Source organism: Truncatella angustata (genome assembly GCF_020726525.1).
Source record: "Truncatella angustata strain MPI-SDFR-AT-0073 chromosome Unknown BKA67scaffold_5, whole genome shotgun sequence".
Classification (NCBI taxonomy): Eukaryota; Fungi; Ascomycota; class Sordariomycetes; order Amphisphaeriales; family Sporocadaceae; genus Truncatella; species Truncatella angustata.
In genome coordinates this window covers 68073-87553 of record NW_025763385.1, presented here as the reverse complement: position 1 = coordinate 87553, position 19481 = coordinate 68073, and the positions used below count along the sequence as shown (strand labels likewise).

General features: G+C 50.2%; 6 protein-coding genes across 6 annotated transcripts; 5 read left to right on the top strand and 1 right to left on the bottom strand.

Moving 5' to 3' along the window:
- Nucleotides 1-123: 123 nt before the first annotated feature.
- Nucleotides 124-1562, top strand: BKA67DRAFT_536242 (uncharacterized protein; the record flags this gene model as incomplete). Its single annotated transcript, XM_046100129.1, has 4 exons — nucleotides 124-356; nucleotides 426-719; nucleotides 785-900; nucleotides 1306-1562. 4 exons carry the CDS (start codon nucleotides 124-126, stop codon nucleotides 1560-1562), a joined length of 900 nt encoding a protein of 299 aa, XP_045956781.1.
- Nucleotides 1563-1882: 320 nt separating this feature from the next.
- Nucleotides 1883-3305, bottom strand: BKA67DRAFT_677538 (uncharacterized protein). The gene is made up of 2 exons (XM_046108825.1): nucleotides 2551-3305; nucleotides 1883-2499 (listed from the first exon to the last, which is right to left on the bottom strand). Exons 1-2 carry the CDS (start codon nucleotides 2975-2977, stop codon nucleotides 2039-2041), a joined length of 888 nt encoding a protein of 295 aa, XP_045956780.1. The 5' UTR covers nucleotides 2978-3305; the 3' UTR covers nucleotides 1883-2038.
- A 298-nt stretch (nucleotides 3306-3603) lies between these two features.
- Nucleotides 3604-6052, top strand: BKA67DRAFT_566734 (proline-specific permease). Its single transcript, XM_046102919.1, has 3 exons — nucleotides 3604-5461; nucleotides 5514-5625; nucleotides 5684-6052. The coding sequence occupies exons 1-3, from the start codon at nucleotides 4042-4044 to the stop codon at nucleotides 5859-5861; spliced, it is 1710 nt and encodes a 569-aa protein (XP_045956779.1). The 5' UTR covers nucleotides 3604-4041; the 3' UTR covers nucleotides 5862-6052.
- Nucleotides 6053-6336: 284 nt separating this feature from the next.
- Nucleotides 6337-8055, top strand: BKA67DRAFT_566733 (ribosomal protein L19/L19e domain-containing protein). Its single transcript, XM_046102918.1, has 3 exons — nucleotides 6337-6749; nucleotides 7080-7500; nucleotides 7594-8055. Coding segments are annotated over exons 1-3 (579 nt in total). The 5' UTR covers nucleotides 6337-6747; the 3' UTR covers nucleotides 7750-8055.
- A 3127-nt stretch (nucleotides 8056-11182) lies between these two features.
- On the top strand, nucleotides 11183-11962 carry BKA67DRAFT_659209 (uncharacterized protein; the record flags this gene model as incomplete). Its single annotated transcript, XM_046107410.1, has 1 exon — nucleotides 11183-11962. The coding sequence occupies one exon, from the start codon at nucleotides 11183-11185 to the stop codon at nucleotides 11960-11962; it is 780 nt and encodes a 259-aa protein (XP_045956777.1).
- A 765-nt stretch (nucleotides 11963-12727) lies between these two features.
- BKA67DRAFT_566722 (fatty-acyl coenzyme A oxidase) lies at nucleotides 12728-15003 on the top strand. The gene has a single exon (XM_046102917.1). The coding sequence runs from the start codon at nucleotides 12821-12823 to the stop codon at nucleotides 14915-14917; it is 2097 nt and encodes a 698-aa protein (XP_045956776.1). The 5' UTR covers nucleotides 12728-12820; the 3' UTR covers nucleotides 14918-15003.
- The last annotated feature ends 4478 nt before the right edge of the window (nucleotides 15004-19481 follow it).

Sequence of the window (19481 nt, the reverse complement as noted above, 5' to 3'; positions counted from 1 at the left end):
GACGAGCGACAGCCACTAACGTATATGTTCGCATTCTTGTATTTGCCTCCGCAGATATCTCAATACCAGTCGATTTCTGGCTTCTTTCATTTACGCATTGCCCACGCATTGTCATCATCCAGAATGGTCAAAAATTTGAACACTCATCAATTTTTCAAAGCTCTGTCGCTCACTATAGAGGTTGTATTGATGCTTGTCATGGTAACTCTGTTCTGTTGTGCCTACTCAGACCATTACCGAACGTCACTGTGGGAGGCTGGCGGAGAAAAAGGTTGGAATTCTAACCCAAGGTTACGGATATATTATTACGCAAATCATCGTGAGCCCCCTGAAATACCTCTTATATGGAATCAAAGGTACGGGCTGCTAGGTTTAGCATTGAGACGCTCGGTGTGAGGGCATATCCTTTGCTAACGGTTGGGTAGTCTGACGACTTCGAACTTGAGCATAGCCCTTGTGACAGCTGGCGTCTGCCTTACCAGACTTGTTCTTATATTCTTCGAGTTGTATTGGGTAATCATCGAGACCTTCTACGATATGCTTCTTACGGCGCTCTGGTGCTATAGTGTCTCCGCCCAGTCATCTGCTGACCTGACCGATTCGAAACACCCAAGCTACTACCCTTGGTACCTACAACGTCGATGTTGCGAGGTCAACAAGCAGTATTTTCAGGCATGTACTATCGCCAGGGTGTCGTTTTGGCTTTCAGTTGTCCTGATGTGAGTGTTGCATGTACTCTGCTCGCGCTCTAGCGGACCACCAAACTAATGAGGATTGGGCACAGGATATTCTATGCAAGTCGATTTGCGGTTGCCATTTTCCGTCTGGCGTACTGGTGTGGTGAGCACAGACTAGCCGATATCTGTGTTGAGAAACTCCATGATTGCGTTCTACGGTATCGTAAGGCAAAGAAATACGACCCGATTCCACAGGACGCGGAGGAAACAAGTTTGATGAGAGAACTAGGCCGCGAATCATGCGACTTGCTATGATTCTCCGTCAACATCAGTACTATATGGCGTAGGGGAGATGTTTTTTTTTTCTTTTTTTCTTACCTCCAAAGCTTGCAGGGTTCTCATTCACGAGGTGGGGTAGAACCATTGTTTCTTTCAATGACACACTGGATTGTCTTCATCGTTTATAGTTGCGATACTTGTTCATAATAGAGTTGGAATGAGGACTATATTATACGAATCTCTATGAGCTCGAAACCTATCAGCGTAACATTAGCATGTTCTGAGACAAGGCCTGCATGTTCTCTCTATTTAATTTCACAATTACGCCAGAGCTGATCTCATTACTCAGTACCGCCTTCCATGTGTCATGTTGCCGTAAAGTTTGCACTTGTAGTGCCTGGAATGAATGGCGAGGATTTCCTAAGCAGACCTGACCATGGCGATGTACGGATCCCCCTTCTGGAGCCTTCCAAAGAGAAAAGACAGCCCCCGGAATATGAAGTTGCTCAAGACGCCAAGATAACAAATAATTTCACGGCATGCTCGACTGATGGTGGGCACATTGAAAGCCATGGTGGAAGGAGTTCAGACTCAGGGGCAATTTAGAGTCTCGCGTAAGTCCTGAAGACTTGCATGAGTCTCTTGGCAACCATGTCCCAGGCGAATGACTTATGGACGACGAAAACAATTCCTTGTCTGCGAGTCCAGCTGTGCTCAAGATATTGAATAATCGGCTAGGTACAATGGGTTGTGAACACACAGAAGCATCGATGAATCCGCAGGGCATGTGTATGGACGGAGGCACTGGAAGTGGCTGACCTGAGCAACGCCTGGCCTATTTTGAGGAAGGAAGGTAGACGGACACGAAACAAACAGCTCAGCGCTAGAGGGCCAGTAGCTTGAAATCATAGATATTTAATTAATCGCTGGCAAGTACTAGTCTTCCATGATTTCTGTTCGAACCACCGGAGAGCTTTGTTGGATGCCGTATTGTCGAATCGCTTCGTCATATTTGCGAACTCAATTCTTCTGATTACTTCTTCTCCCAAGTCAGTTCTTCCGGCGTCTCCTTGTTCAGCGGCTTACGCGGCGACGTTTCCTGCGGCCTCAATTAGTCCTTCACGAATAGCTCTATCAAAGGCTGCGAGCCTCAAGTCGCTCATCTCCATCCTCTTTTGAGCCGCCCGACCGGAGATTGCAAGGCGCATTGAATGCTGATCTTTGTTCCTGCCATAAATTGCAGTTTTTTCGCTGACCAGTTTATACCACACCGGCCATTGAGCCTGGAATTCCGAGCTGGCTTGGTAGATATCCTCGTGCGCACGTGTGAGCCAGCCAGTTACGGCGTAGAAGGTCACATCTTCCTGGACAGGAAGCGGCCCAAAATATGCATCAAAGGCTTTGGCTGCCGGCATCAGACTCTCTAGGAATTTCCTCGTGTATAACATGATCGTGAAGTCGTGAAAATTGCCAAACGCAGACATTTCCCGCCGTGTACTGTCAGGAGTCGGATCTCCTACGAGCCTTGGATATGCTTCATCATCTGTAGTAGATTAGCCCGGGCTAGATAGGTAGTCCTTGAACGAGTACCTACTCAAGCAGATGGCATCAACTTCCTGGTCTATGAGTTCAACACTGATTGCATGTACCTCATTCACCAGATAGCCTATGAGATCCACAAGCCTTTTCAATTTGCTGCCAATCGTACCGCCTTCATTATTTTCACAGCACATCACAAGCTCTACGATGATATACCTCAGTATCGCAGCATGATATGTTTGCAAGCGGTCTGCACTCTTTAGTTTGAGCCTTGATAGGATGGTCTGACACTTCCTACCTCGAGTCATAGTCTGGGAGTGTTGAACCAGTCCATGTTTGACTTCTGCTTCATACGGTCGTGAAAGGGCAACCCAATTATAGAGGTCAGCGACGAGATCTTCAAAATCATGAAGCTCGCTGGGATGAAGTTTTTGGGCGGACCAGTCTGTTGTCCAGCGGGCATTCTCTGCAGCACCGGCCATTTCGATGGATGGGTTTCTCGTCTCTGAATAGAAAATCGCAACGGTGAAGATTATAACGAAGTAATAATAACGAGCAAAGAGCTTCTGTGCTGTGCCTGACCACTAGGCAATGCCTCATGAGGGTTTATTACGTGGGGTAATGGACGAAGTCATGCTCTCTATCTAAGGCCTAAGATTGCAGTGAAATAGTTTTCCTGAGCGCTTCAACGTCACACAGCATCGTGCAAACATGAAACACGCGTGAATCACAGCACTATTCTGATGATCGCAGGACATCAGAATCACCATATGGGTGATAGTCGCACTGTCTGTTGGGAATCAGAAGTATTTGTGCTTTGGTCAGTTGAAACTGGTGTTGCCTTCAGCGACTCTTCGTCGTTCCGCGCAAAGAAAGTCCCCGTCGCTTGACAATCGGCTGATGCTAAGACATCGATGTCGATTCATCGGACACCTTTCTTTTTTCTTTTCCTTTCTTTGGCATCGACAATAGTATTTGTGTGACGGCTACAAAGGCCTACGAGGCCTGCAGGGCAACATTTTGACGCTATTGCGAGTCGTGTAACGCCAAAACCCCATGCTTCAGTGAAGCATGCTGTGGCGGGTATTCAACCCTCAAAACGGCAGCAACGCGAAGCTGAATATGATCAGTCGCCCGGCACTAAGTCAGCGATATATCCACTAACAAAATTGCCATTATTCAATAACAGCCGGCAATCGTCAATTCGGGGCCGGCAAGCCCCTGATTGCATATAATTATCGCTATCGGCCTGAGTTATGCTGGGCTTATGCACCATTGCCCCACCAAGACCTGGAAGTTCCGAATCACGACATCGCGACCTTCGCTTGCGATAAGCAATCTAGAGCTCACTCGGCCGCCCCAGACACATCTCATTACCCAAACGTAGTCGCAATCCTCGTCAGCTCAAGCACAATAGCTCACCATGCCGAGGTAGTACGTATGATATCTGCTGTCCGACGCCGGGTACCTCCGTGTTCTAGTGATTGCTGGCCCTCTTCAGTATTGATATAAGGTTTGTGGTGCCACCGCCGCCCGCCCTTTTAGAATGGACGTGGACGAAGAGTCAAGGCCAACGCAGCCGCTCCTCGCCATGGACCCCAAAGATCAGATTTCAAGCCATTACGGCGCCGTTGCGCCTGGGCGTGATGTCGAGACCGGATCAGCATCGAACAAGATCGGCGACGATCATGACGGAGACCTCGTGACATCGAATGAGAACCGCGATCTCAAACGTGGCCTGCAGCAACGCCACCTGTCTATGTTGGGTATCGCGGGTGCTATTGGAACTGGCCTTTTCCTTGGTCTCGGCAGCGCAGTCGCGACTGCCGGTCCTCTGGGTGCGCTGCTTGCATATGCCACTATTGGCTTACTCGTTTGTGCGGTGCAATTCGCTCTGGGAGAAGTGGCCGCCCTTCTGCCCGTCACTGGTGCCTTCGTCCGACACGCCGAATTTCTAGTTGATCCTGCATTGGGATTCGCCATTGGTTGGAACTTGGTTTATGGAAACATCTTGTCTATACCCGCTGAGATCACCGCCATCTGCGTGCTTTTCGAATTCTGGTGGCCGGATATCAGCCCCGCCGTGTGGATCGTCGTCTTTATGGTCCTTACAGCCGCGATCGGATTTTCGTTCATTCGCGTCTTTGGAGAAATCGAGTTCACATTTGCCGTCATCAAGATCCTGCTTGTGATCTTTCTGATCATTCTCGGGTTGGTCATCAACCTCGGCGGTATACCCGGGACAGAGAGAATAGGCTTCAGATATTGGCAAGATCCAGGCCCATTCGTTGAGTTGCTACCGATTGCCTCCGGCAACTGGGGCAAATTCCTAGGTTTCTGGAGCGTCATGACGGGCGCTGTCTTCTCTTTTGCGGGTGTGGAGTCGCTGGCTATGGCGGCAGCTGAGGCTCGAAACCCGAAGCGTGCGATTCCTCGGGCTTGCAAGCGAGTGTTTGCACGTATTGTGATCTTCTACATCCTAGCAGTATTGATTGTTGGTATGCTGGTGGCAAGCAACGATGAGCGTCTTGGCGACGACTCTGGAACGGCTGCGCAGAGTCCTTTTGTCATTGCAGCTTCGGCAGCTGGTATCTCTGCCATTCCGTCCGTTGTCAACGCCGTTGTTATCACTTCTGCGTGGTCTGCCTCCAACCAGGCCCTTTTGTCGGGAACTCGTGTGCTGTACGGTCTCGCACTAAAGGGCCAAGCACCCAAGATCTTCCTACGGACCACCTCGTGGGGTGTACCATATGTTTGTGTTTCATTGTTCTGCGTGTTCATGTGCTTGAGTTTCATGAGTTTGAGCAATGACGCATACACTGTGTTCTGGTGGTTGGTGGATTTGACTGCGGCCGGCGTGTTGATCAGCTGGTCTACAATCCTCTTGAACCATTTGAGACTCAAGTTGGCACTGAAGAAGCAAGGGATTGATGCAAGCAGGTTGCCATGGAACAACTCTTGGACTTGTAGGTTTCCGATATCGGTATGATGAAGTTGAAAGATGCTAACAGCTTGCAGTCTACAGTTCCGCTGTCGCGTTACCCTTTTGCATCTTGGTGCTCCTGACCGGCGGCTTTACGGTTTTCTGTGAGGGGCAATGGGATGCGGCCAGCTTCGTCTCGTCCTATTTGTAAGTGTTTCATGATTTACTTAGACGTGAGCGCCATACTAATACTCTTCTTATTCAGGGACATCCCGCTCGTGCTCGGCGCGTATCTTATCTGGAAGTTTACCAAGAAGACCAAGGTCGTGTCTCTCAAGAGCATACCATTGGATGATGCTCTTCTACAGGCAGACCAGTGCCCCGACGAACCGGAGGAGAAGGCCAAAGGTTTGGTGAAGCTTGTTAGCTGGATATGGGATTAAACCATGGCCGATAGACAAAAGAGATGACAGAAATGCTAGAATTTCAACAATTCATAAGATATCACGTTAAGATACCATTTGGTCTTTGATAGTTTCGCACGGCCTTCGCCGTCTCAGACCATCCATTTTGTTGTGGCATGAACGATGACGGGTTTTGTTCTAAATTGGAAAGCGGTGATACTATGCTGAGCATAACGATAGCAACTCCTTGTAGCATTGATATTTGTGACAGGTTGATCGAAATGAGGATAAGCTGCAAACACCAACTAGACTACCGTAAAGCATTACTTTTGAGTGCCCCCAGAGGTTGGGGGCGAATCAGAGTGTTAATGCTACATGCACGTATTTTCCACGGACCAGATAGATTCTCCAGAAACTGCTGTTCCTAACTACCTATTGTTGTATGTCTCGTCTGGTTTATTCTGCCGCACGTCCTCTGATCAAGAACAGAGAGCAAGTACAGTGCGGATCCGTACTACTACTGTTGTATGTATTTGGGGCTTTGGGCATTCCACCTCTAACCTAGTCTAGACTAGTACGAATCCGTGTGCATACAGTAGTAGATGGACAGGTCCAACTGTATTTCTCTCTTCAAAAGCGAGAGAAGTGGTCAATGCGCTCTCAAGCCCTCGCCCTCTCGCTCCAAGGGCTTAGCTCGCCTATTTGGGGTTAGAGTCCACAAAATCTGGTTCTTGTCTGGCAACTGCGAGGCGGCCAAATTTGCAAACCTGCAAACGGCGGCAGTCACGGGTTTTGGCTTAGGTCTGGCTTTTGGCTCTCTCCTCTGAAGCGACTTCACCAATTTCGAGCCCCTCTCGATTTTTTGTCTCCTCCATCCAGCGACAATACTAACCGACCATCACCACAGCAGTCATCGAGAGTCAAGATGTGAGTAAATCACCCAGAGTCCATCTCCCTGACATCCAACACCGAATTCCACGACTTTTCCGACCTTTTCGAGATGCACCTCCAGCAATTCAATCGTCTGGGAGACGGGGTAGTCCGACCGAAGTTTTGGTTTTGCTTTGCTACGAGGTGGCAATCGCCAGGTCTCGTCATAGATAATAATTCGACACCAAGAAACAAATCGTCTGCAAACAAGAACGCATCCCGACCGATTGATGCAATCCCCCATTACATGATGCATTCATCCTTTGTCTTGAATGAAATCGAGAACAGTGCGGGACCCATGGGCTGATATCGTGCTTCTCTCTATAGGGTCAACTTGCGAACTCAGAAGCGCCTGGCCGCCTCGGTCATTGGCTGCGGCAAGAACAAGATCTGGCTCGACCCCAACGAGGTCTCCGAGATCTCCAATGCCAACTCCCGCCAGACCATCCGCAAGTTGGTCAAGGATGGCCTGATCATCCAGAAGCCCGTCACCATGCACTCGAGATCCCGTGCCCGTGAGCTCAACCTCGCCCGCCGCGACGGTCGCCACCGAGGCTTCGGTAAGAGAAAGGGTACTGCCGATGCTCGTATGCCTTCCCAGGTCCTCTGGATGCGCCGCCTCCGTGTCCTCCGCCGCCTTCTCGTCAAGTACCGTGCCTCCGGAAAGATCGACAAGCACCTCTACCACGAGCTGTACCACTCCAGCAAGGGTAACACCTTCAAGCACAAGAGAGCTTTGGTCGAGCACGTATGTCATTCCCCACCCTCCCCCCAGTCTGCCGGCAAGGCCACATATGCCGTGTATGCGAATCGCCCATGCTGACTCAACTCTGTACCATAGATTCACCGTGCCAAGGCTGAGAAGGCTCGTGAGCAATCTCTCAGGAGCGAGATGGACGCCAAGCGTGCCAAGACCAAGGCTGCCCGTGAGCGCAAGCTGGAGAGAGTCGCCGCCAAGCGGGAAGCTCTGTTGGCTGGCACTGAGGAGGAGAAGTAAAGGGTAGATCACGAACAAACAAATATCATGTCATGGTCATCAATACATGGATCTACGGATACCCTAAGCGAGACGTAAAACGGTCTGGTATCTGAGGACGGCTGCATTCGGAGTCATATGGTTTGGGTCACCTGATTTTCCCTCTGATCAAGAGGTTCGCGGCAATCGATCGTACTTAATACGAATCAAGTCACGAGCTTTTTGCATGTAGCATGAGAAAACGTATGCATTTCACGCGCCCTTTTTGGTCGATGCTGTCGAATACATCATGTGATACACGTTGCCAATGAAACCCAGTTATAATTGCTTTTTCGGTACACAGCTTCAAGGGTGTCGAAGCTCACAAGTCTTGCTACAACTAGGAGTGACTCCGGGGACCCTAATAGAAGCATGGGGTTCAGGAATACGCAGGTATCAGTTCCTGCGTTGGAGCATCAAGGTCGCAAGCTGCATGACTGGCTCAAATCTCCTTTACCATTCCCTCGGCATCAACACAGCTCAGGGTGCAATCGAGTTTAACACCTTTCAAGGAGGCTCCATATTGTATCAGCTGCAGACAGCTAACAACCAATTATTCCCACCGTGAAACCTCTGTATCTCGCTACTTGTGTTATCTAGCGGAATGCCCAGCCAGGGAATAGTAACAACAGCCATGAGTTTTCGTGATTGATGCACTTGTTGACGATCACCTGTCTCAACGTTGACTGTTGGCCTTGTGGTAAGTGTCCCTAAACCATGCATTAGACACTCAAAGTTGCTTCAATCACATGTAGGCATTTACTTTTCTCAAATCACCACGACTAAGCTGCTGGAGCGCGATCTAGCGTACTCCCCCCTCCCCTGAGCATAAGAATATTGCCCGGACGTCGAGAAGCACGGTGCTTCCTTCGTCACATATCAGCTGCAACACATCATGCCCCGACGGTTCCCTGTATCTCGTAATGGCTGTCCACAGGCGTGCTGTTAATGAGCAACTAAACATGCACCCATGTCTTCTCGTTGTGCAGCACGAATCTCTCCGCTCGTCACAAGAAGATGTTGGAATTCACTCAATTGGTCGATGTTGAAGTTGAAGGATCGGAGCTCTACGCCGTTGTAGCTTGCGTCAAGATACTCAGATGGAGGCAACCGGAGGCAGCACGCTGGACTCCGAGCAATAAAATAAAAACAACCTGGTAAGAGTCTGCAATTACGAGACCAGCGCCCACAAGCACAACCAGGCTGTCAGGGAAACGCGGCTGATGTACTGGCGTAAACACGTATACAAGGTGTTTCACTTCGAAGATGAGTCGGAAAATATCACGGTTGTCAAGAACGTTGCGGGGATCCAAGACGTCGCAACAAAAAGCCCTCAGGATACTCGTGATTATACAACTGAGCACTCATACATTTCCAGTGGAGAGGAAGCCGGAACCGTTGCAATGACATGCCACCCGGACAGTGCGCTTTCTGTCTACCAGGCCTTCAACGTTGACGCGTATTGGAGCAAACCCCAACGAGGCTCGAAGCAGGCGCCTTCAGAGAAGAAGGGTTGATGGCACAAACACGATACCGGCCATATGATCATAGGAAGGCAATGTCGATCACGTGCAGTGCCTCCTGGTTCTTGTGACATCAGCGAAATGCTCGAATGGCCACGTTTTGTCTTAGGGAGGCGGCAGGCTTAGGTAGCCTGTTTTCGATCCATTTAATTTAGTGGTAAGCATGAACGTTCAAGCTGCGGCAGATGGAAAGGTGTCGCGATGTTTTCAACGGAGGATGGGTTTTTCATACCACCGGTGGGCATCTGGACAAACCCATGTGCGGCTTGTAGATGTATCCGTGCCGTTTTGAATTACTGATACTGGGGTTGAGAGCAGTCAGCTGGGGGGAGTGCGTTGCTTCGAGACCTTGCTGCGTGTCAGAATCAAGTGAAGTCGAGTAAGCAATGGTTTTCAATTTGCAAGATGTCGTCAGCTCAGTTTTACTCCCACTATCCTGTTGAGCTGTTTTACCGAGTTTCTTGGCAATGACGGTAGTTGAGATATTGGAAGAGCCCATTTGTCGGGGTCAGACCTCATAAGGATTCGCTTCGCTGATCCAATAGGATTCAGCCGAGTTCAAAATAGTACCTGCGCCGACCAAACTTGGTCAGCCGATCCTGGCTGCGGCACGTAATCCGGGTTCCTGAATATCTGTTCACAAAGCTGCAAGGCACTGGCACATATTGCTGGATTGGAGTATGATTGCCTACCGTCAACTTCCAGTCGCACAAACCCCGCGGAAATGTCGATGGACCCCCTCGATGCAAAGCTCTGGATGTGTGCGCGTCAATGACTGACAATGATAAGTTACGAAAAACTGGCGAGGTTGACAAGTCTAGTGGCGTAGCTTTTCGTTATTGTATGCGTGCGTCTATTTCGAATGTCACTCATAGCATCGTGGCGAGCAGAACGATAAACTCGACAGGTTCGTGGCTCAAGGAAGCATGAGCGCACCTTGATCATTGTCAATGAAAGCCTAAAAGGGAGTGGCTAAGCCCAGTTAGGCACGTGTGTCTCAGCTCGTCCTACGAAATTGTTCAGATTGGAGGGGCCTAGATCGGCAAATATGGCCCTCAGTGTGACGGGTAAGGCGTACAGCACAGTTCAGCTTGTTGGTTATAGTTTTGATTTGTCTCAGGTCAATCCCGGACTCGAGAAAGCCACTGCATATTAACGTGATATACGTGTCTGGTGAAGTGCACAAGTAGACGTGTGAGGTTGGTGATGTTGTCCGGGGCCGTGACTTGCATAGGCGCCTCACCATGCAAGCAATATAACGCCCAATCAGGGCTAGTGGCAGCAGAATAAGAATAGGTCTTGGCATTGAATCATTGTCGGGGGTCCGATCTGCCAGCATTGCGCCTCAATCCTGTTGATCCCACAGCAAGCCCACGATGTCACGGGAAGATCACTCAGGAACCCGTCAGGAACCAAAATTATCAACGCGTTGTGAACTTCACGTGCCAAGTTCGAAGGAGGCATTCCAGGAAGCCAGCAGGATCAACAATGATTACCAGAACCCGTGCATATCATCAATCTAGGCCTTGACCGAAAGATAAAGAACAAGTTAAGAGGATCATCTGGCTGATTTCAGTATCAGTAAGCTAGTCCCATGCTTGTTTCCCATGTGGCGTTGTTGCTATAGGACTAAGAATAACCAGCCCCCAACTGTCAACCACGCTCCTATAGAGAGAGCCGCGACTCGGCGAGCATTCATCAGCCCCCTTGAATCCGCCGATCCTATATTTAATGTTAGCTATAAGATGCCGCCTCTTCAACGTAGATCGTCATTACCCGATCATCCTTATACCAGCGTAATTCAGCGACAAAAATCTTGTCCGCTTGAGTCGAGCCGATTGTAACTTCAGTCCATCCATTATAAGCTGAGCTAGTTACAATTCGTTTCGGCCATGTTCATATCCCTTCTTACTGTCTCCTCTATATTTGCCGTTGCGGCTGCTTTCCCAGCTAGCGATGGAAGCAGTACCGTCGCACCTAGGGCCGGGAATTATATTGTACAGAAAGAAATTAGCGGTACCTGTTGGTATCCGCCCGGGAGCACATCGAATTGCCCAACCAAGTCGCAACTGATCACTGGCGATGTTGACAACGGCGAGCGCACAGGAATAATTCTGCAAAACTTGGACTTTTCCCCGAGGAGCTTCTTCGTGTACAAGAACAGCTGCGAATGCATGCCAGTAAAGTACATTACGATTGGGGCGGGACTCAAACGCTTCGTCGCCTTCGACCCCGGCTTCCAGGGACGCATTGTGCGCGGGACAACCAATGCTAATCTCGACGGCAAATCACACGCCCTGGGCACGTGGATGGAGTTCTCATGGGACCTCGATGACGGCACGGGCTGGGCCGACGTCTCGTTGATCAAGGGCTGCGATGGTGCTGTCGACGTGGAGGCTCTGGATGACCTCGGGGCGAAGACAGGTTTTAGCGATAATGTTCTCGACGGTGCACCGCAAGAAGCCTATAAGCAAAAGTCCTCGTCGAAAGAACTAGTCATCATGGAGACCGAGAGCCTTACCAACGCTACTGTGATCAATACCGCGGCCAGGGATTGGCTTGCGGGCAAGCTAGGATACAAGAAAGCCTACGTTGATGACCATCATGGCAATCCTGACATTTGCTCGACAAACGGACGTTTCCTCATCAGATTCTGGCCAGGACGACCATGAGTAGCGGTGCATGATGACTGTTATGGCTTGATGAGACACGAATTTGGTCGGGGATGGCTTATACCGGCCTGACAACGCCTTATTCATTGTAGTTTTTAGCGCAGCGTTATCGATTGATCTATAGATGGGGTGGCCACCCAGAAACGGGGACGGGGACGGGGAGGCGTGGATGCAAGTGAAGTCATAATACTCACTTAAGGGATGTTTCTATTGTACATACTTAGGAAGAACTGCAAACACCGTGCAGAGTCAGGGAATCCGAAAAGAAATCCCCAGGTAAATACGCTAAACCAACAGCTTATATTCCATACCGGCCCAATTGTTGTACATTCTGGACGACGTGATGCCTCGAGGGAGGTGGATGAGAGCCCGCTATCCACATTCTGAGCAATTCACTTCCTCTGAGTCGGGTTTCCGGATATGTGCAGGTTTTTCTAATCGACTTGTCCTGTTTGTAAGTACTAACCCTAGCTGCCGCGCAGCGTTGGCTGGGCCATCATGACCTGTTGAAAGTCTTGAAGAACATGTGTCACGAAGAGACAAAGTCACATGCAGCTGAGGCTAATCATCAGCCAAGGGACTGGGAGCCCAGACCAAGGGTAACGTGCTGGAAAATTGGTTGACATCACGATGAGGCCCACTAACTAATCTGATCGCGGTCTAAGTAGTATGGGGTTAGTATGGGGATCTGTGGGGCGTATTAGGGATGAGTCCGCTTACGGACCTCGGCTCCCTTTCTCGAAGCCCGAGCTAGATACCGGGTAATGATGACTTCTTAAAGTCCTCATGTCCCAAACCCTCCTGCGTTCCAGCTTTCCCGGCAGGTTATTATATTCACAAATCTGATCCATTAACAAAATGCCTTCGAATCCAGAGTGGGTCAAGAAGCTGGTTCCGGCCGAGCCGCAGGGGGCCAGCCTCCTTGTCAAGGAACGCGAGGGAAGCAACCTCAACGTTGATCAGCTGGCCGATTATATGTTCACCAAGGAAACTCTTGAGTTGAGAGAGCGTATACTCAAGATTCTTGTTGCTGACCCCGTTTTTGACAAGTCGCAAAATTACTTCCAGGGTCGCGAGGATCGCATCAAGGCATCCCTTGCAAAGGCCAAGCGATTGCGCCAGTTGACTATCAAGCACAAATGGAGTCAGGACGAGCACTACTGTGCCAACGAGCTCTTGAGTGAGCCAACTCCCTATGGGCTTCATGCTAGCATGTTTCTTGTCACGCTTCGTGAGCAGGGTACCCCCGAGCAGCACAAGCTTTTCCTGGAGAAGGCTGAGGACTACAAAATTATCGGGTGCTACGCCCAGACAGAGCTTGGACATGGCTCCAATGTTAGGGGATTAGAGACTACTGCTACTTGGAACCAAAACGACAAGACCTTCACCCTGCACTCGCCACACCTCACGTCCTCGAAATGGTGGATAGGATCTCTGGGCAAAGCGGCGAACCACGCAGTCGTGATGGCTCAACTCATCATTGATGGCAAAAAATACGGCCCGCATCCATTTGTTGTCCAGATTAGAGATCTCAAGACTCATGAGCCACTAGAGAATATTCACGTTGGCGATATTGGTCCCAAGTTCGGATACAACACCATGGACAATGGCTTCCTCCTTCTCAATCATGTCAAGGTCCCACATATCAACATGCTTGCTAGATTCTCGCACATCGACCCCGAAACAGGGAAATACAAGCGCCCTGCGAACCCATCGTTGATCTATGGTACTTTGACCTACGTACGTAGCACCATTGTGCTTCAATCAGGTTCAACCCTGGCTCGTGGTGTCACGATTGCAACACGTTATTGTGCTGTCCGTCGCCAATTCCAGGATTTGGATGCCAAAGGCGAAGTGGGCGAGAACCAGGTATTGAATTATACCATGGTACAGGTTCGCCTTCTGCCTCTTCTGGCCGCAACATACGCTCTCCACTTCACAGGCCGTGGAATGCTGCAGCTCTACCAGGAGAACCAAAAACGAATGGCAGCCGGTCGCGACGCTGGCAAGCTAAGCGACGCAAACCGAAGCCCCGGCCCAGAGGAGCTCAACCCTGGCACTGATCTCTTGGCCGATCTGCACGCAACATCCTGTGCGCTCAAGGCTTACGGCAGCACTGTTGCTGGAGAGGGCCTAGAGGTGTGTCGCCGAGCCTGTGGTGGCCACGGTTACAGCTCCTTCTCGGGTATCGGTACATGGTATGCTGACTACCTACCGACTCTTACCTGGGAAGGCGACAACTACATGCTCACGCAGCAGGTGTGTCGATACCTCCTCAAATCCGCTCGTGCAGTCCTGTCCGGTAAGGGTACGGAGAACGACACCACACGCATCCTCAAGGCATATCTCGATCGCCGCGACACCGGCGCTGCTTTTGATGTGCTCGCTTCCGACACAGACCTTGTCGATGCATACGCATGGCGCGTCGCATACTTGACCTTTGAGGCACTGCAGCACCGTGACGTTGAAAAGCGCTCCTGGAACAGTCTGCTCGTTGACTTCCACCGCCTTAGCACGGCGCACGCACAGTACATGGTCGTCAAGTCTTTCCACGACGCTCTCGTGAACGATAGCGCCACGCAGAGCTCGCTCGATCGACAGACCGTGACCGTCCTGCACAAGCTCTTCCGTCTCTTCGCGCTGCACACGCTGGAGCGTGAGGCATCCGAGTTCTTCTCCAGCAGCGCCACCACGGTGCGACAGATCACACTTGCGCGGAAGGCCGTCATGAAGCTGCTCGAGGAGATCCGACCCCATGCTGTACGGCTAGTGGATGCATGGAAGTTCTCGGACTGGCAGCTTGACTCAAGTTTGGGTCGATATGACGGAAAGGTATACGAGGATATGTTCTACCGGGCCAGCGAGCTTAATCCCTTAAACAACGTGGTATTTGACCCGTATCCCGACAGTCCTGTCTTGTTCAAGAAGGATGAGAGAGTCAAGAGTAAGCTGTGAAAAGTACAGTGGCAACTGCGGCGCAACGTTTCCCACATAGACTAGATATGTACCTTTAGCAACGAATAGAATTCAGCGTTTTGCATTCTCGATCTGAGTTGTGGCCTCGTAACAATACGGTACGTACGAAGGTTTGAGGACATGAACTAACTTCAAGGTAGTATGCTTTCGTAAAAGAAGGTCTTGAGAGGTTTCCAGCCTACACATTAATTTGCTGAAGAAACCAGACCTCGGCACAATGTGACCGCGCGAACAAGTACATTCTGACCGCCGTTGCATCTGCTACAGGGCAGGTCGGGTATTGAACCCATCACAAAGGCTTGGTCTCAGTTCAGGATGAGTCACAGCTACGATGCTATTCGGTTTCTTGAAGGATCTCTCATGGTGTGCTCCCGGTGAGTTGTTTCGGAACCTCGACGAGCTTTCCTTGAGGTTCCTTGAACCAACTTCAGTAATATCCCCATTATTCCCAGGATACTCTTCAAATAAACTCTTTGTTGTGTTACAACGTCATTACCAATAACTGTCATCAGGCTTACTGCAACGTAACGATATCTTAGAGATTCGCGAATTTGCGGAACAACACTGTGCTACACTAGACAGACACGAACTTGTCCACGACTAAACTACTTCGGTCGACAAGGTACACAGTGTAGCGGGTTATATCACTGCACGTTAACTCGGACTGTTGCTCGACTATATTTCCAGTGTAGGAACATGTACGGTAATCCCTCATGATGCAGTGGAGGTGGCACGCATGAAGAAGCGAAGGCACCTCCACGGCAGGTATGATTGACTACGCAATCTTGGCGCTCGCGCATCCCAAGCAACCTTTTATCCCAGGCCACGGCATATTTTTCTCGGACCATGGGAATCACGGTGGGCTGTCTTCCACTGTGTAAACGGGCACCTGGTAGGTCCCGTCATTGCCGAGGCCAGAGCAGGCAGTGGCAGAGAGCATGAAGAGTCTGTACGATCAACAGGCCCTCCTGATTTTTGAGAATGCCAGATGGATTTTACCTTCGTACTTCCCATGAATGCATCATAGAAGGTGCTAGACGAAAAATCCCGATGAAGATGAGAGTTATCCGAAAGCAGTATCTTACAAGCCTGTGAAATGCGATAATAAAGAGAACCGCCAAGAGAACCGGCGTGTACGAGCAATAGTGTTAACCAGGATGTCGGAGTTAGTGTAGCTGATTATCAGCACATCTCTCGGTGCCTAAAATACAATAAAAAACGCTGCCCAGCTCAAAAGCGCCTTTTATGTAACCTTCAAAAGCATTTGTCTGCAGTGCTGAGGACCAGCTTAGGCATTGAGGAAGGGAGAAACCGCAGGAGAATGTTCCGTCGGCCTTCCCAAAAGGGTTGCCTTGACGGAAGATATGGGCCGTGATTGGTCAAACGCTACAGCATCAGCTTGATCGATGGTGCCGGCGGTGCAGTGCAGCCTTCCGAATCCGGTCAAGCAATGAACAACAGGTAGGCGATTAGTGGAAATACCGAGCAGACGGAACCGACGTGTAAAACAAAATTTGTGTGCATCTCAAGTAGCACCTGGGAATGGCCTAGGAAGGCTTTGACGGTCTCAGCTCTGAGTTCTTTTGGGATCGAAAGCCCTGGACCACAAAGCATGAATGATATAGACAGGGGTTATTGTGGCTTATGCGGCAGGTTGACGACTCTGTTCCACATAGCAGTGAATCTTGCAACTTTTAGGAAGCATTCCGAGGTCTCGAATGAATAAAGTTTTGACAAGAGATGATTGTGGCAGATACTATACTGGTCAAGCCGGCAATGTCATTGCAACGGGAGTGGTCTTCCGAAAGCAGACGTAAATCAAGTGTAATAAGCGCAATGTTCTCTGTGCGACAAGTTAATAGGGTCCTCTTGCGGTAGTCTCAACCTTCAATCTACTGCGTAAAGGCATTGGCCAGCGAGCATTTCGGTACCACTTGGTCGAATCACTCTGTCATCAAGGTTGCCAAAGACATCGGCACGTCAGCCATAGTGGGCCAGAGTTTTCTCTCCCGCAGCGCATTTTCTCATCATAAACGGGTTGCTCTTATTCGGGGGTCGAAATATTGTGGATAATATCAAATGCACTTGCATCCTACGCATTCAGCTCCCGCGCAGCACGAATGCAAGCTTTGGGTCGACCGTTGCTTGGCCAAGTGACGGTGAGGACCTCTTGTAAGAACCGAGCTTCCTTCTGCAGCCCCAAATTATTGTGAAACGGGTGCGCGGCTGTAGGTGACGACATTAGTCCCTCGCACCACAGATAGATTACACGATGCTAGGGTCCCCGTAGTGATCGCCCCATTGCCGCAATGCTGGACAGCCCGAGAAAGAAAGGAAGAGGAAAGAAAAGAAGAAAAATGCAAAGTCTGTGACACGCGGTAGTGGCATGCGGCAACGGCCGGTCAAGACGGTAACGTTATCTTGCAGACTTTCCTGTATACTTTGGGTTGACCATTTTCTTTCTGGAAGTAGGTGAGGTGCGCAGATGGCTGTCTTGCGTCGCCAATGCGTCAGCTGAAACGAGGAGCGGCGTTAGTCTACCTATTGAGCCTTTGCCTTTTTGGCAGTGCAGCGGCACTCAAGGTTTGGCTAACACCTTTTCAGCGTTGCCGCTTCCCACGAGTCCACTATCGGAAGGGGCACTAACATTACCGTTGTGTGGTGTCGCCCATCGAGAAACAGGGATTCGCCCACACTTCTGGGTGAGCAATGCGTATGATACATAATTAGCGTGTCGAAACGAGTAAAAGATGGGACGGAGCTGCATGAATGATGACCGGGCCAGATCCTAGAAGGAAGCTTCCATTCTGGGATGATGAGCCTTCTTACCAGGACTTGGTGAGCATGACAACAAACGTTGATGATAGTTGAAGGCATCAAATCTGAAAAGAAAGAAAAGGTAAACGTAAGCTGCAGATATCTCCGATAACATTCATCTAACCGTTGACCTAGTTGTCCATAGCAATGACCTTGAGCAATCAGACATGGCAGTATCCATGGTTCGGATCGGAGATCGCATCTCCAACCGCCAGGTTCAGGACCCGTTAACTTGGTCCCTTGCGACGATCATCCATTCTTGGCTATGCGACGAGTCCCAGAAAGATTGAGCGGCAGGACCAATCCCGGTCACGAAATGCAAGCACCTGATGGGTTGAGGGTTCACTGGAGATGCTGGCCCCGAAAATGGACATGAATACTACCCTACTTAGTCGTCAGCTTCGGTCGGCACTGCATGTGAGTACGTGGACCCGACCGGATATTGTTTCCTGCTCAAGCTTCTTTCATGTCTGGGTATGGATTTGATGGTTCTGACGCGCTGCCGCTGGGAGATATAGGAGGCGGCCGGTATGTTAGTATAGTGGCAGCGGAATAGTGGTGGCGGAGCAAGATCGTTAGACTAGGTTAGAAATCGTCGAGAAAGCAAAGAGGATCTAGGGAAGACGCAAAGAAAGCCTGTTGACTTGGACTCAGCTGGAATGACAGCGGCCCAGATGATTTACCACGTTAGATAGTCGATAACGCGAGAAAGAGAAAAGATTAATTGTTAAGAACTATCGTGTCAAGTACTATATCACTCAACTAGAAATCTCCCAGTCTCCATAACACTTATTGCTCCGAGCCCTGTCATTAAAACCAGGTTCTACGTAATATCTCTTGCGTACTTCGCATAACAGACAAGAAGCAGGCGGCGCTCGTCGCAGTATGAAGGCGAGCGATCCATAGTAATGTCGGCTGAGAGCGGTTGGCTGAGTCCTCGGGTTGGATAGTTCGATGGTTCAAAGGTCGATAAGACCTCGACTCCATGGCCCCCCGCTATTGAACCAAAGATGCGTAGTGTTGTTTCTTGAATGACTTTGAAGCCGGAGCATGGGGATATCCAACCTTGTCCATGGCTGCAATAGAGCTGCACATGGTATCGATATTTCGTGCATAGCCATCGATATCACCCCATCCCAGATGCACGCACAGGGTGGGCAGGCTAGTCTAGCCATGTATCAAGATCCCGTAGTTTGCCCCTTACCGATGAGCGGCGTGGCTCTGAGCGACATGGCACAGAGCGTCAGATCTGGAGCTTGGATGAGGCAGCGTCCTACAGAACATGGGTGTGAGAAAGAACAAGCAGCACCGGGGAGCCACGATTCGCGATGGCTGTCATATCTGGATGAAAGTCGACGGGAGATGCCCGCCTGTCAACCCTGATCGCATACCTAGTACTAGTTACGGATCCGCAGTCTAGTCTTGAACCAGAGCCAAGCCCCAAACTCCAGGCGACGAACCCCCACCGTTGATCGTTTTAGGGGACGAGCACCCGCCGCTAGCCACTGGAGCGACCCCTTGAGGGCCCCTCGATTTCCCGTTACAAACAGGAAGGGAATATTCCGTACGGAGTACAGCGCTGAGCTCTGAGCTTCTAGTCTAACCTTAGATCCATCTTATAGACGTTTGGTGCATCCCGCTACTAGCCTACATACTAGCCATAGTTGATGGTTCCCTCCTTCCCGACTGTACTTGATGCGCCAGCCAACCCGCATCAAAACCACCA